The sequence below is a fragment of the Sphaeramia orbicularis genome, unplaced genomic scaffold (genome assembly GCF_902148855.1).
Source record: "Sphaeramia orbicularis unplaced genomic scaffold, fSphaOr1.1, whole genome shotgun sequence".
NCBI lineage: Eukaryota > Metazoa > Chordata > Actinopteri > Kurtiformes > Apogonidae > Sphaeramia > Sphaeramia orbicularis.
Window position 1 is genome coordinate 128,591 of NW_021941585.1, and position 15,289 is coordinate 143,879.

At 43.3% G+C, this 15,289-nt stretch overlaps 1 protein-coding gene across 1 annotated transcript in view; it reads right to left on the reverse strand.

Moving 5' to 3' along the window:
- Positions 1–459: 459 nt before the first annotated feature.
- Positions 460–15,289, reverse strand: part of LOC115416281 (solute carrier family 12 member 2-like) — a 33,573-nt gene continuing 18,743 nt past the window's right edge. Inside the window, exons 14-26 of the mRNA XM_030130032.1 lie at positions 14,937–15,092; positions 14,397–14,496; positions 11,417–11,528; positions 9,294–9,434; positions 6,798–6,904; positions 5,637–5,716; positions 5,414–5,560; positions 4,131–4,244; positions 3,701–3,812; positions 2,158–2,244; positions 1,675–1,810; positions 1,533–1,600; positions 460–1,212 (exon numbers count right to left, since the gene is read on the reverse strand). Of these exons, the coding sequence (XP_029985892.1) occupies positions 1,077–1,212; positions 1,533–1,600; positions 1,675–1,810; positions 2,158–2,244; positions 3,701–3,812; positions 4,131–4,244; positions 5,414–5,560; positions 5,637–5,716; positions 6,798–6,904; positions 9,294–9,434; positions 11,417–11,528; positions 14,397–14,496; positions 14,937–15,092 (1,496 nt within the window). The 3' untranslated portion in view covers positions 460–1,076. The remainder of the gene's footprint in view (positions 1,213–1,532; positions 1,601–1,674; positions 1,811–2,157; positions 2,245–3,700; positions 3,813–4,130; positions 4,245–5,413; positions 5,561–5,636; positions 5,717–6,797; positions 6,905–9,293; positions 9,435–11,416; positions 11,529–14,396; positions 14,497–14,936; positions 15,093–15,289) is intronic.

Below are 15,289 nucleotides of genomic sequence, written 5' to 3' on the forward strand. Positions count from 1 at the left end.
CACTGTGGTCAGTTTCAGATGCTGCAGCTCTTTCATAATCCATACTTTCAGTTCTAGTTTGTTCAGTATTAATTGTCCTCCTTGTAAATCCCAGCTGGACTGACTGGACAGATCCTGAGCCTTTGTGCAGTAATCTACACCTGGATTTACTGCCTCCATCCACAATAATATTCATTATTTAGACTAAATGTCCCCTAAAATTAACGTGTATTTGCAACATAGTATAGCAAACTATTACATGATCAAAAAATAATAATTTTAGCAAAAACAATTTCTCCATTTTGACAGTCTGGGATCGCCAGAAATGTGTGATGTTAAAATGTGTTCAGGAGCCAAAAAAGGTTGGAAACCACTGCCCTAACCCTAATCGCTAATCGCACTAACAGCTAATCACACTAAAGACTCATTGCTAATCACACTAACCGTAACCCCTGACCATAACTGCAGATCGCGCTAATTACGTGGTATTTTACATGGTGTAAACATACACGCAGAAATCTTAAAATGCGTACAGATAACACGCCACTTTTATTCATGATATCACGTTGGCCATAAACATGGTCTGTCCATTGAAATTTTGCGCAATATACCAATTTTTCTACGCCTGAAAAACCTCAAATGCCTCAAACATACTGTATATGTAACGACTTTATAGAATGTGATGCATGGCTGTGGATTAAACTAAAAGCAGTTTGTAAAGTTACTGAACTGAGCTCAAATGTAAACATATACAGCAGTAAAATTCAACAAAAATGTCAGATACGACAACAAAACACTGACAGGAAGTGGGTGGAACCAGGACCGTGTTGGATTCTGGAGCGTTTGGGTCTGAACTCATACTGCAGTATTTGTCCACAGTGGGATTTGGACTATTTGAAGTAAAGGGTCTGAGGACGTCTTCTTCTGGATCGTGTCTAAATCTAAATCTGCTCGTTTGTCTTTGAACGTTGCACCGACGTGAACGTGTTCAGTCGGCTGAGAAACCCGACGCTCAGATGGATCAGACACAAGTATGTGCAGGTACAGGTGGGTGGACGGACGGGCTGGACACAGGTGGACGTTGGACGCATTTGTCTTTAGGAGTAGAAGGTCAGGACGCTCTGGTGGTTTCCTCGGACCAGCAGCAAAGGAGGGAGGTCTTTGGACAGCGTCTCCAGCCAGCACATGTAGAGGGCGCTGGACACCGTCCCCTTCCTGGCCAGAGGCATGCTTCTACAGAGGACAGAGACAGAGGACACCAGTGGACAGACTGACGGACAGAGGACACCAGTGGACAGACTGACGGACAGAGGACACTAGTGGACAGATGGACGGACAGAGGACACTAGTGGACAGACTGACGGACAGAGGACACCAGTGGACAGACTGACGGACAGAGGACACTAGTGGACAGACTGATTCTGCACAGGTTTTAAATATGTAGGAAGCGTGGAGATAAGGGGGAGGAGACGGAATGAAAGAGGAGAACGAGACATGGAGGTGGAGTCACGAAGAGGGAGGAGTCATGAGGAGTGTCCTGGTGCAGTTCTTACATGACTATCAGTTTGGCGCTGGTGGAATGCTCCTTCATCAGCTCGTTGAGTCTGATCTGTCGGTTGGTCTGAAAGTCAAACACACCGTTAACACAGTGCTTTGGGGGGGGGGGGGCAGTGGGCAGGACCTGGGGGGCGGTACCTTGGCCTTGTACAGCTCCAGCTCGTTGTCGGTGATCCTCCAGGGCTCTTGGGCCTTCAGCCGCTCGGCCTCCTCCTGCTCCATGTCGTCCTCCCGCAGCCTGTACGGCTCCATGAGCTCCTTAAAACTGAGTTTACTGAAAAACAGGCTCAGTGTTAGCATCAGATCCACATCCATCAGGGTCAGTGTTAGCATCAGATCCACATCCATCAGGCTCAGTGTTAGCATCAGATCCACATCCATCAGGCTCAGTGTTAGCATCAGATCCACATCCATCAGGGTCAGTGTTAGCATCAGATCCACATCCATCAGGCTCAGTGTTAGCATCAGATCCACATCCATCAGGGTCAGTGTTAGCATCAGATCCACATCCATCAGCAGCACCAAACACACTGAACTGGACCCGTTTGGGCTCAGACAGGTGGGAGGTTCCTCTGCTGAAGGGGCGGAGTCTTGTCCAGGTGTTTTCTGAAGGAGACCTACTTGTGTTTCTTGGGTTTGGTGTTGATGTCTCCCAGGACGTTGATGTCAGAGAAGTCGATCCTGAACCTGCTGAGCAGTGTGGCCATCCTGTCGCACAAACACGCATGTAAATCCAACGCCAACATTCACCTCCTTCAAATACCACTGAAGAATAACTCTACAGGGTGTCCCATAAGTCTCCATACATAGGAAAAATAAACGTTTCTTGACATAAACCATTTTTATTTATATAATATGCTCTATATGACTGCCATTTTGTCGAGAACACATTTCAATGTGTGTCTGCTGAAGAACTATAAAGAAGAAATATAAAGAAATACTTGTTAGAACCATATATGTATGGAATGTATTATGTCTCCTATGTATGGAGACTTATGGGACACCCTGTAGAATAATTCCAGTCTTGCTCTGAACTGCTCTAAACGGTCACATATTTCTCTACTGGTGAAGTTTGTCTCCCAGTTAAACTCCTGATCAGATTCAGGCTCAGTTCTGTTCACTGAAGCAGATGTTGTGTCTACAGAAGCTAGGACCTTCCATTCCAGTAGATCCACATCTAAAACAACGGTCAGGACACTTTGCGTAGCACATCCCAGAAACAAGACGTGAACTGACAGTTGGCAAGTCACGTCAACAGGTGAGGTCCAATCAGAAGACAGTCAGATGACATTGTGAAGTCCAACCCATTGTTCGGGGTGGAGGCACCCAAGAAGATAACCGCCAACCCACACCCGGAATTCAGGGCTCTATTGCCACGTTTCCACTACGTGGAACTGGCTTGACTCGACTTTGGTACCAGGTTCTATTCCTGGAGACCGTCTCCATTCCAGGATACTACCGACTTTACAGTACCTGGACGTTATAGCGAAGCGGCGTGTTACTTCCGTGTTGTCTGCTCAGAGTTGCTGATAAACTCGCTCATTTCGTGTTCTCAAGCTCATGCTGAATTTTTACGTCTGAACCTCCTGGACAAACCATGGTGTAGTTTTACAGACTGTCATCATGTGGATTCACCTACTGATAGATTTACTGTAAACTTCTGCATCTGTTTTTTGTAAAACGGCGGGTCACAGAGACCACTCTGACCAATCAGTGGTCTGCAGTGTTTACACAGTGTCACCTTTTAGTATCTGGTCCCCAGTCCTGGAACCCCAGTGGAGGTGAGACCAAAAAACTAGTACCAGGTACCAGATTCCAGGTCCTTTTTTTTAATGGAAACGCAAAAAGGCCGAGTCGAGTCGAGCTGATACCACGTAGTGGAAACGCGGCATTTGACTGGAGTTCCTGAGGGAACTCTTGTCCAGAGAGACCAGCGCTGGCTTTTATATTTCACATATGATCAGAATAAATTCTTAAACTGAAATCCTGAACTCATCTTTGGAGCTTCCAATCAACGAACACGAAAAATTGTAACACCACAAATGCCTCGTGTTCGGTAGAGGACATGGCTGAACACCACTGTGGACCATCAGGACCATCCAGTCCTCATCAGCTACATTTTGTCTGAGGATTAGTCTCAGATTTGCATCCGGCGTTGACTCACGCTCGGCGGTCGTGGTCGATGCGGTTGATTTTCCCACCGATGAAGACGCGGATCCTGCAGTCGCCCCATTTACTGCGGTTGGTCAGGAGGTACGGAATGAGCAGAGTCAGACCTGCAGAGACCACAACAGACGACGCTCAGTCCACCTTCACCATTCAATGTCGACTGTTTACCTTGTAGAAGCCAATAATGTAATCACAACCGATAACATAATAACAGCCGATAACGTAATAACGGCCGATAACATAATAAATTTGCCAGTTTTAAAATATAATAGGCCAATAACGTAACTGTTGTAGATCGGATTAAACCTGCAGCTAAAGGAACATCTAGACAGCAATGATTCACATCCACCCAACACATCACCAGTCATGGAGCTTATGTCTTAAACCAATTCTCTCCTGTGAACATGGAGGACCAAAGTTCTGACCTCCGTCGTCAAACAGCCACCAGACGTCGATGGTTCCTTTGCCCTGTTTCTTCTTGAACTGCTGGCTCATCTCCAACAGCCGCTGGTCCGTCAAACTCAGAGGACATTTAGTCTCTGCAGCAGAAACAGGAAATGCACCTCAATAACATGATGTTCACATCTGGACAAAGACACCTGGACCCAGACACCTGGACCAGGCCGGAACCACAAACAGAACCATAAGGTCTGAGCTTTGGCACTAACATTATTTAACTCTGCCACCAACACTTTATGTATGTGTGTGTGTGTGTATATATATATATATATATATATATATATGTATGGTATATTTTTATTTAAAACTATTGGAACCTGCAAGGCTCTGAATTCTTACCATTGATTAATTTTCTGTTTTTGTTTTTTGTCCGGTTTTATTTCATTAATATTTACTTCGCAGGTTAGAGTCAGGTTTCCGATGTTCAGGTTTCCAGACTGATCTCATGAAATTGCGTTCTGTGTCACACCAGTTGTCATTGCATTTGTCGTGCTATACGTACGCATTTTCCTCCTTTCACGTGTTATTCAACACCATTTGATGCCGTGTCATTGTACGCCAAGATCTCCAATTTACACATTTGTAACCCCTAACCCTAACTGATAATCGCACTAACCGCTAATTGCATGGTATTTTACACGGCATGAACATACATGCAGAAAGCTTATAATGCATACAGATAACACATTACTTTAATTCATCATATCACATTGGCCATAAACATGGTCTGTCCATTGCAGTTTTGCACAATATACCAATTTTGCTGCGCCCGAAAAACCTCAAATGCCTCAAACATATATAAAAAAAAACTGTATAGAATGTGATGCATCACTGTGGATTAAACTAAAAGCAGTTTGTAAAGTTACATATCTGTAACCACTAACCCTAACCGCTAATTGAGCTAGCTGCTAATCACATGTGATTTTACGCAGCATGAACATACACATGGAAAGCTTATAATGCGTGCAGATAACAGGCCAATTAAAAGTCGCGTGTTATTTGTACGCAGTTCATGATATCACGTTGAGGTTTCAGATGTTCATCCAAACCAAATAAAGCTGTTAAAACCATCATCGATGGAATTCATTTTTCCACCTTTATTTTTTAGTTTTATCTTATTTTTTGTGATTAGTGCCGATGCGTTTTCACTTGGTTTGATTTCTGCGTAAAAAGAAACTAAACCAAGTTGAGAAGTTCTGAAGTCCTCCTGTGATTCAGCCCAGATGAACCCAGTGTTTGGAGTTCTCACCCCTCATAATGAGCGGACTGCTCTGGTTGCTGGTGGTTTTGGAAGGACACGAGTCCGAGTCCGGGTCTTTGGGCAGACTGACGGTGACCACCACCTCCTTCCCACCTCCGCCGCCCGCTGGCTTCTCATTGGACGAGAGCAGCTCATCTGTCGGGACACGTGGAGTCAGAGACAAAACCTGAAGGTTGACCCCATAGAAACACAGACCCAGACCAGGACTGACCTTGACCCTGGATGTGAGAGATGTCCAGTCCATCCTGCAGACGGAGGATCACCACGCCGAACTGCAGGTCAAAGGCGTCACTGCAAAACAAAATCCACCTTGTATTTACGTTTTCTGTTTTTAGACCTGAACAGTTTAAAGATGCACTAGATAGTCTGGTTCTACCAGAGAACCTGTTTTGAAGGTCTTGGTCTCTTGATCTTAACATACCAGACTGGTCACTGTGCTTGGGTTTGGTCATGATTTGGTTTCAGTGAGTCAAAGTCTTGGTCTCAGTCTTGGTCTTGTTATTGGTCTTGGTCTTGTTGATCTAAGTCTTGGTCTTGGACCTGGTCTTGTTGTTGGTCTCAGTCTTGGTCTTGTTCTTGGTCTTGACCTTGGTCTTGTTGTTGGTCTCAGTCTTGGTCTTGACCTTGGTCTTGTTGTTGGTCTCAGTCTTGGTCTTGTTTTTGGTCTTGTTGGTCTCAGTCTTGATCTTGGTCCTGGTCTTGTTGGTCTCAGTCTTGATCTTGGTCTTGTTGTTGTCTTGACTTTGGCCTTGTTGTTGGTCTCAGTCTTGGTCTTGTTGTTGGTCTCAGTCTTGGTCTTATTCCTGGTCTTCGTCTTGTTGTTGTTCTTGACGTCGGTCTTGTTGTTGGTCTCAGTCTTGGTCTTGGTCGTGCTCTTCTTGTTGGTCTTCACCTTGGTCCTGTTGGCCTCAGTCTTGATCTTGGTCTTGGTCTTGACTCGGTCTTGCCCAACATTAGTCTTGAACCCATCCTCTTAAAGTCTCAGTCTTGATACGCTCTGGTGTTGGTCCTAACTCCTCTAGGTCTTGATCTTTACAAACTCTGGTCTCAGTTTGGATTCCTTCTTGACCTTATGACCCTGCAAAATCTGTCTCCTTACAGTCTGGTTTTGGTCTAGACTTGGTTTCAATCCCTCATAGTCTTGTCTTGGTCTCTGTACAGGTCTGGACTGTGATCTGGTTCTACTTTGCATTGGTCTTGACCCTTTAAAGTCTTGGTTTTGTCTTGGTCTTGCCCTGCCCTGGTCTTTGTCTCAGCCCCTCATAGTCTTCTTTTGCGGTCTTGATCCTGACTCCTCAAACTCTGGTCTTGACCTGGTCTGGCTTTGCCTGGGTCTCATTCTGGTCTGGGTCCAGGTGGTCTCGACTCTTACTGTATGGTGTTGATGTAGACCTCCACGTGTCTCATGTCTCCGTCGCTCCAGTTGTTCTTGAAGCCCATCACCAGAGTGTTTGGTTTCAGTCGACCCAAACCCACAGACTGAAGGTCAAACACAAACACACTCATTTTAATCAACTCGTTAATGGAACTGACCTGAATTATCAGACCTGAAAACACACAAACACATTCAAAGTAAAGAGCTAATGAATAACCCTGTCACTGTACACGTTTCATTTATGTATAAAAGACATTTTTGAACAAAAACATAACATTTATTACGTGTAAATCCACATTAAAGTGTTTCATTGAATCACATAATTTTTTTCTAAATGTATTTATGTTCAAAGAATACGTTAAAGTCAGGTTTGACCTAATGCAGAAAAAGCCAAACAAAAACAAAATGACTCATATTATTGATTGTACTGAAGCCTAAAGTGATGTTCGTTATTATTTTAGATTTAATATTAATGCTGAATATGTTAAATCTGTTTTTCTTTGGTTTTAACTCCATATAAATGTGGACCCACAGTGAAACCAGTTCACACCAGCTCCGTCCAATGGTTTATCTTTATTTCTAAACTCAATCAGCTGACTCCTGTCTTCATCCAATCACAGCCTGTCATGTGTCCCGTGAGCCAATCACATGTGAGCCTCCATCTGTCTGATCCACTTCCTGTTTACTCTGAGGCTGTTCTCACATGTTGCTCTTTGTCTGTTTTGGCTGATTCCAGTCCCGGTGGTGAACTTCGGAGACCGGACCACATCAGTGCACGGTCGGTCTCTCAGTGAGAGTCCAGACTAAGGCTGTGTTCACACCTGCCTTGTTTGGTCAGTTTCAAACGGACCAGACTTCGTTTGCTCCCTTGGTTCGGACCTTTTGGGCTGGTGGGAATAAAAACCACCGAACTCTGTTCCGGACCAAACAAGCGAACCCAGACCCAGCTGAAGGTGGTCTGGGTGCGGTTCCATACGAACCCTGGTGCGGTTTGTTTGAGGTGTGAAAGCAGACCAGACCTGATCCGACACAGTTGGGTCTTTGGTAGTATATTCTATAATATTATGAGACTAAAATGTCCCAAAATACAATACAATTCTTTCAGTAATCTATACTACTTTTTCCTAAGGGTATTTTTGATATTTGGTATTTTTACTCTAGTGTAAATGGTGCATTATTAGTTTATATTCACTGTAGAAAGGCAGAGGTCAAAGGTCAAAGCCAGTAGCATTTTGGTTTCTGCGCTCGGTCATTGAGCTTCAGTGTGGGTGTGAGTTGGATTCAGTGCTTCTGCAAAATAGTAACATGTGGGCATTTCATTTTCAGAACTGCGGTTAGATTTGTTGTGATTGAAAAGAAAAATAATAAACGACTTCATCAGCCCCAGAAAACTGGACCTGAGTTCAGGAATTCTGTCCCTGGAAAACTGAACGCTGATATAGGATAGATCCACACAGGTCAGCAGTACGGAGCACTAATGCTTTAGAAGAACAGTGTAGATATACGAGCAGAACTCACACTTCAGACCTGCTACGTCTGTGTGAAAAAGATCAACAGTCACAACATATGTCCACATGAGCGCTGTCCTCTGTAGACGTCTTGCCCTGAGTCTTCGTCGTTGACAAATGAAGTCTACAATATTGTGAACCTGACGTTGCACCAAACGCTCTTGCTGCTCAAACATTTGTGCAAACGTCTGCATCTGTCAAAACCAGATCGCTATGACGATAACAAAAACAGCTAAATGTCCATGATTCTGTCCTTTCACTTTGGACTGAGCGCTTTAATGGACACTGCTCATTTCTGTCCAGTGGATGAACCACCTCAGCACACCTGGTTTTGTTTACAGATTTGGGTCCACTTACAAAAATGTACAATGTAAAGGAGAACCGCACCAAAAGAAAAAGAAAAAACACATTTGGTCCAGCCCAAAGCAAGTGGACTATTAGACTTTCCTGGTGTGAATACACCAAAACTCTCCAGGTCCAGGACTAAATCTGGACTCCACCTGCTGAGACCCAGCATAACCACACGGGCCAGGACCGGTCCATCAGAGCCCTCCTGATGCTTCAGCTGGTCCGTGACTTAAACCACACCACGCTAACCTGTTACCCATCATGCATCACCCATGTCCGGTGAGTTTTCTGGAGGCCTGGTTGGCAGGAGCCGGTCTATCCTGAATCCTGTATCCAGGTTTGTGTGTCTTTGTCCAACTACAGTCAGGTCTGAGTCCATTATCGGCGGTCTGGTATCTGTTAGAACCACTGACCCTACACACAGTTAATAGGAATCTCCTCCCCCTCCGTTCTGCACAGTTCAGCAGTGTTCTTCATCTTACAGTGTGTCGACTAGTTACCATGAGAGTCTCTGATCGAGTCTGAGTTGACCTGTGGACTGGGGTGGACTACAGACGGTTACCTGTGGACTGGGGTGGACTACAGACGGTTACCTGTGGACTGGGGTGGACTACAGACGGTCCTAACCGGACTGTACCTGCATCAGGAACTGGGCACCGTGCCTCAGGTTGTCTGAGAACACCGGCGTATAAAAGGCCTTGATGCGTTTTTTGTTGAGCCATCGTTGACATCGGGCGTAATCCTGCGACAGCTCCTTATAGTTGGGTCGACGGGTCGCCTGCAAAAAAAATAAGACGAACGGGAAAGAAAGAAAAACACAGTGAAGGTGGTGGAAGTCAGTAAATGTACAGGGTGTCCACAAAGGCCACGTCCAGACGACAAGGCCCATGGTGTTTTTCTTTGGTGGATTCTAAAAGTTTCTGTACACATATCGTTTCAAGAATTATCTGCGTCCAGGAGGAAATGGGGAAAACACCACCGAAGAAAAGGAACACAAGCTCAGAGCAGCACCTTTAACTGGAATCAGAGGTTAAAGGGTTAAATGAGTTCAGATCATGGATAATCTGTTTACTCTGCTGAACTAAATCCAGATAAACTCTTGGTTCAATCCTCAGGTGGGTCTCAGTATCAGTATCTGTGTCTGTGTCGGCTACAGATGCACCCATACCACTTTTTTTCCAGACCAAGTACAAGTACAAATACTTACATCTGAATACTTGCCAATACCGAGTACCGATACTAGTACTTAATAATCCCATTCCAGTTCTTAGTTCCTTTTGAAAATGTGCTTTATTGTCGTTGTCATTAGTCAGTTCTTATGGCATTTGTCGTGTTATACGTCCACATTTCATCGTTTCACATGTTATTCAATGCCATTTGATTGTGTGTCAATGTACGTTAAGATCTCCGGTTTACATATCTGTAATCGCTAACCTTAACCGCTAATCTTATGGTATTTTACGTGGCGTGAACATTCGGGCTGTGTATCAGCAAGAATCTAGCGATACGATAATACAAATCACAATACTAGGATCACAATACGATATATCACAATATGTCATGATGTTGTTAAAAGGTCAATTTTTTGTTTGTTTCTTTTTTTAAAATCATTATTTCCTTGAAGAATTGAATTCCATCATAAATCTGCCCAAATACTAAACACATTTGTATTTGATCCCAACAGGATCTAATGTTCTGTCACCAAATGTTCCAACTGTGTTCAAACTGAAATTCTGTTTTACAGACATTCCAGTTTCAGATCCTGTTCAAATGTTCAGATTCTATTAGTTCACAACTAACATCAGAACAGGATTGGAGTTCAGTCCAAACAAAGGAACCAACTTTATTGAATAAAAGTGTTAAATAAGAATAAATGAAATATAAACAAAAAGAAAAACAAAAATGAACCTCCACAATATCTGCATTTGAATAAATACCTCACCATTTGGTGATAGAACATTAGATCCTGTTGGGATCAAATAAACATGTGTTTAGTATTTGTGCAGATTTCTGCTGGAATTCAATTCTTCAAGGAAATAATCATTAAAAAAAGGAAACAAAACTAATAAAAATTGACTTTTTAACAGTATCATGATATATTGTGATATATCATATCATGATCCTAGTATTGTTGGGGCGGCCGTGGCTCAGGTGGTAGAGCGGGTCGTCCAGTAACCGAAGGGTTGGCGGTTGGAATCCCGCTCTGTCCTAGTCAGTCCGTTGTGTCCTTGGGCAAGACACTTCACCCTCCTTGCCTCCACTGCCACTCACACTGGTGTATGAATGTTTGGTGGTGGTGGGAGGGGCCGTAGCCACGCTTCCGTCAGTCTGCCCCAGGGCAGCTGTGGATACAGATGTAGTTTACCACCACCAGAGGGAGAATGTGAGAGTGAATGAATAATGGGTCAATAATGTAAAGTGCTTTGGGTGTCTAGAAAAGCGCTATATAAATCCAATCCATTATTATTGTGATTTGTATTATATCACCAGATTCTTGCCGATACACAGGCCTAGTCTTTAATGTTACTTTCAGTCACTGTTACGTTTGTCGTTTATTTCGTTAAACGTCCACACTGCTGACATCACTCCTCCTCTTCGTACCTGCTGACTGTGAACGTCACGCTGCCGTGAAGTGGTATCGCTGTGTTTGTATCAGAGCTTTTCTACGAGTATGAGTAGAAGTACACGCGCTCAGTATTGGACTGATACCAGATACCGGTATCGGGTGTCGGTGCATCCCTAGCGTGGGCGTGTACGTACGGTCCTGACATGGCCGCAGACCATGAGGCCCACGTTCTTGGTGAAAGAGTTGACCAGCTGGAGAAGAGCAGGACGAGCGTTGGGAAAACCAGCCAGAACCAGACACTGTGGCCTGAAAAGCAAAGGGATCAGAGCCGGATGAACAGGAAGTGACACCAGACAGAGAAGATAAAGGAAGAACGTACAGGCAATAATGTTAGTGTAGATTCACAACTGTTGTTAAAGCTGTGGGACACTTTTGGGACCAGTGTTTCCTCAGGTCTGTCCATCCTCAGTCCTCTCCTCAGTCTCATTGGTCTGTTGGTCTGTCTGTCATTCCTCAGCTGAATCTCTTCCTCAGTCTGAACAGTTTCTTAGTTCCATCCACCACAAACAAACCATGTGTTTACGAACAGTCAGGAGGAACTGGGACATCTGAGGAATTTGGTCACGATGTGCATTGGGGGAAATGGAGGTTCATGCCGCTGCCTGACAGCAGCAGCGCAACCATATGATATTATATGGATGAAACAAACATGACGCGGAAACGGCTGAAATGCGGAAATGTCTGAAACGCTGTAACAGCTGAAACGCGGAAACGGCTGAAACAATGAAACAGCTGGAGGAATATGTATAGAGGGAAGGAGCTCCTGCAGTTTCCACGTCATGTATGTAGCAGCTGCTGCTGTCAGGCAGCGACATGAACCTCTGTTTCCCACAATGCACGTTGTGACCAAATTCCTCAGATGTCCCAGTTCCTCCTGCCTCTGTTTGTAAACACATGGTTTGTTTGTGGTGGATGGAACTAAAACTGTTCAGACTGAGGAAGAGATTCAGCTGAGGAATGACAGACAGACCAACAGACCAATGAAACTGAGGAGAGGACTGAGGATGGACAGACCTGAGGAAACACTGGTCCCAAAAGTCTCCCACAGCTGTAATTTCATCCATTTTTATCAGGGGTGTCAAACATGTGGCCCAGGGGCCCAAATACATCCCACCAAAGGTTCCAGTCTGGCCCCTGGGATGTTTTTGCAAAGTGCAAAAATTCCACATTCTTGAACTGAATTAAGCAAAAAAAAAAATTAGCTTGAATTAAGGAAAAAATCTTGAATTAAGCAAAAAAACCCAACCTTCAGTTAAGTAAAAAAATCTTAAATTAAGCCCAAAAAAAATCTCAAATTTAGCAAAAAATCTTGAATTAACAACTTAAATTTTTTTGTCTGTTTTAGTGCAAAAAATCACATTAAATTCTGAAAATACTTACTTTTATAAACTATCCAAACAAAAAAGATGTGAATATCATGAAAAAACTGAAATTTCGTAAGAAAAATAAGTAAAATTTTAACAATCTTCTTCCTCCACTTCTCATTAGTCCATGTGCATTCTGGATCAGATCTCCAAAGACACTAAACACTGAGGAACAGGAAGAAAAGAGTTCAAACTGGACTGAATTTAATACAGACTAGGGCTGCACGATTAATCGATTTTAAATCGAAATCGGATTTTTTAATTAGGACAATTTTTAAAATAGGGAAATCGTAAAATCGATTTCATCTTTCTCGTGCCTCCGGGCCGCGCGCTTGCGGGCTCCCGTAGGCTCCTCCTCCTATCAGTGACAGCGGTCTGTCACAGAAGTCTGTGTAATGACTGGACTTTAAATGTGTTCATGAGCCCACAGTACTTATACCAATATAAGCCGTGGTTTCACGCACGGATCCCGCAACTGAAATAGAACTGCTGCGGATCACTCATCTTACATTGTCCCGGATCCGTACCGTACTGTCTTCTTCCGAACCGGGTCCGGGTCCGGGTCTCGGGGTCATCGGCCTCAGCAGAGGAGCCCACACAGCCCTGTGCCCACACACATCCACCAGCTCCAGGACAGAATCCCTCCAGCGTGTCCTGGGTCGGTCTGTTCCACGCACGGATCCCCCAGTTTAAACAGAACCGCATGTGGATCACTCATATTAACCTGGTCCACGCACACACGACTGATGCCTGTCACTGACTTACACTGGTATCACTTCTGTGGGCCCAGATACCCAGAAGAAAAAAAAAAAAAAAAAAAAAAAATAAATAATATATATATATATATATATATATATATATATATATATATATATATATATAAGAATTAATGTAGTCCTCTTACTTGCTAAATTTTTTCATTCACAAATGTAAGTTCTGTAACACAAAACCAAATATTATTTATTTTTTGAAAGATGTTGAACTTTATTTAAAGCTGTTAGATAAATCTGGAAACAAAAAGGCTGTAAAAAATATAAGTATTTGCTCTGATTTGGACATTGTATTATAGTGTATTCCCCCTGGCAAACTTCTGTTATTTTCTTGTTGTATACATTGTTTGTATACTCTATTTCATTCAATAAAGATTTAATTAAGAATAAAACTTCTGTGGGTTCATCACATGATCCCATCACAGATCTGAGGTCAGAGCAGTGCCTTGCATTGTTGGCTGCTCACAAAAACGACATGCTGACTTCTGTTGTCTTTTGTAATTTTACCCAAAAATCAAAATCAAAATCGAAAATCGAGTTTTCAGAGGAAAAAGTCTGGATTTTTTTTTTTTTTGCCAAAATCGTGCAGCCCTAATACAGACATTTCAGGTTGGGCACATTTGTTCAGGTTAGTCACATTTTATTGGTACAGGAGAGTTTGGAAATATTTTCATAATTTAATGTTATTTTTTGCACTAAAACAGAAAATTTTGAAGTTGTTAATTCAAGATTTTTTTTTACTTATTGAAGATTTTCTCCTTAATTCAAGCAATTTTTTTTCTTTTTTGCTTAATTGAATTCAAGACTGTGGAATTTTTACTCTTTGTAAATTCATCCCAGGGGTCGGATTTGAACCTTTGGGGGGATGCATGTTTGACACCCCTGCTTTAAATGATCTTTTCTGTTAAATATCATTAGATGTTTCCTAAAACTCAGCTTTGGTTTCTTTCGTCCAGTGTCATCATGTGACTTGGACTGACCTGAAGTTCTTGACGTGGTCCTCCACTCCGGTCAGGTTCAGACAGTGAGTCAGAGCCTGGTTGTAGATCAGAGCCTGAGTGGACGAGCCCCAGTTCACATCTGCACAAAACCACACAAAACCACACAAAACCACACGAAACCACACAAAATGACACAAAACAAAATGACACAAAACAACACAAAACAAAACAACATGAAACAACACGAAATGACACAAAACCACACAAAACGACAATTAATATGGACAATTAAAACCAAGAATGACATAAAAAACATCATGTGAACAGAATATGTTTCATTCCGTTCAGGTCGTTGGATTCTCTTTTCAAAAAAACCAAAAAAAACCTGATACTGGATTAAAATTCAGTGTGTAGTGGTTGATTTATCACAGATGGTAAAACTAAATGAGAAATGAAGTGCAACAGGTTGGATGTGAGCAGTTTTAAACTCAACACTCATGTCCTGGTGGGAACCCTGGACGGTGGTGGGTCCGTTTCAGACCTCAGGGTGCAGTGGTTCCTACACCGGCCGGTTCGTACCTGGTTTCTTGTAGCTGACGTAGATGTAGAGCGCCAGGACGATGAGCAGAGTGACCAGCGCCGCCCACCAGTTAATGACGAACATCACCACGCAGCAAAGGACGGCCCCCGCAAGAGACACCCACATGTTGTAGTACTTAAAACTGGGACGCCACCCTGTGGACACAAAAGGGGAGGGGCTTAGAGGAGGTGGGAGGAGCTAAGAGTGGGAGCAGTTAGGGAAAGTGGGAGGAGGTTAGAGGAGTTGGGAGGAGTTTGGAAGAGGTGGGTGGTGCTTAGAGGAGGTAGGCTGATTCTCATTTGAGATCCTCTGTAACTGTTTTTTATTTGAATTAGTTTGTAATTATCCATGT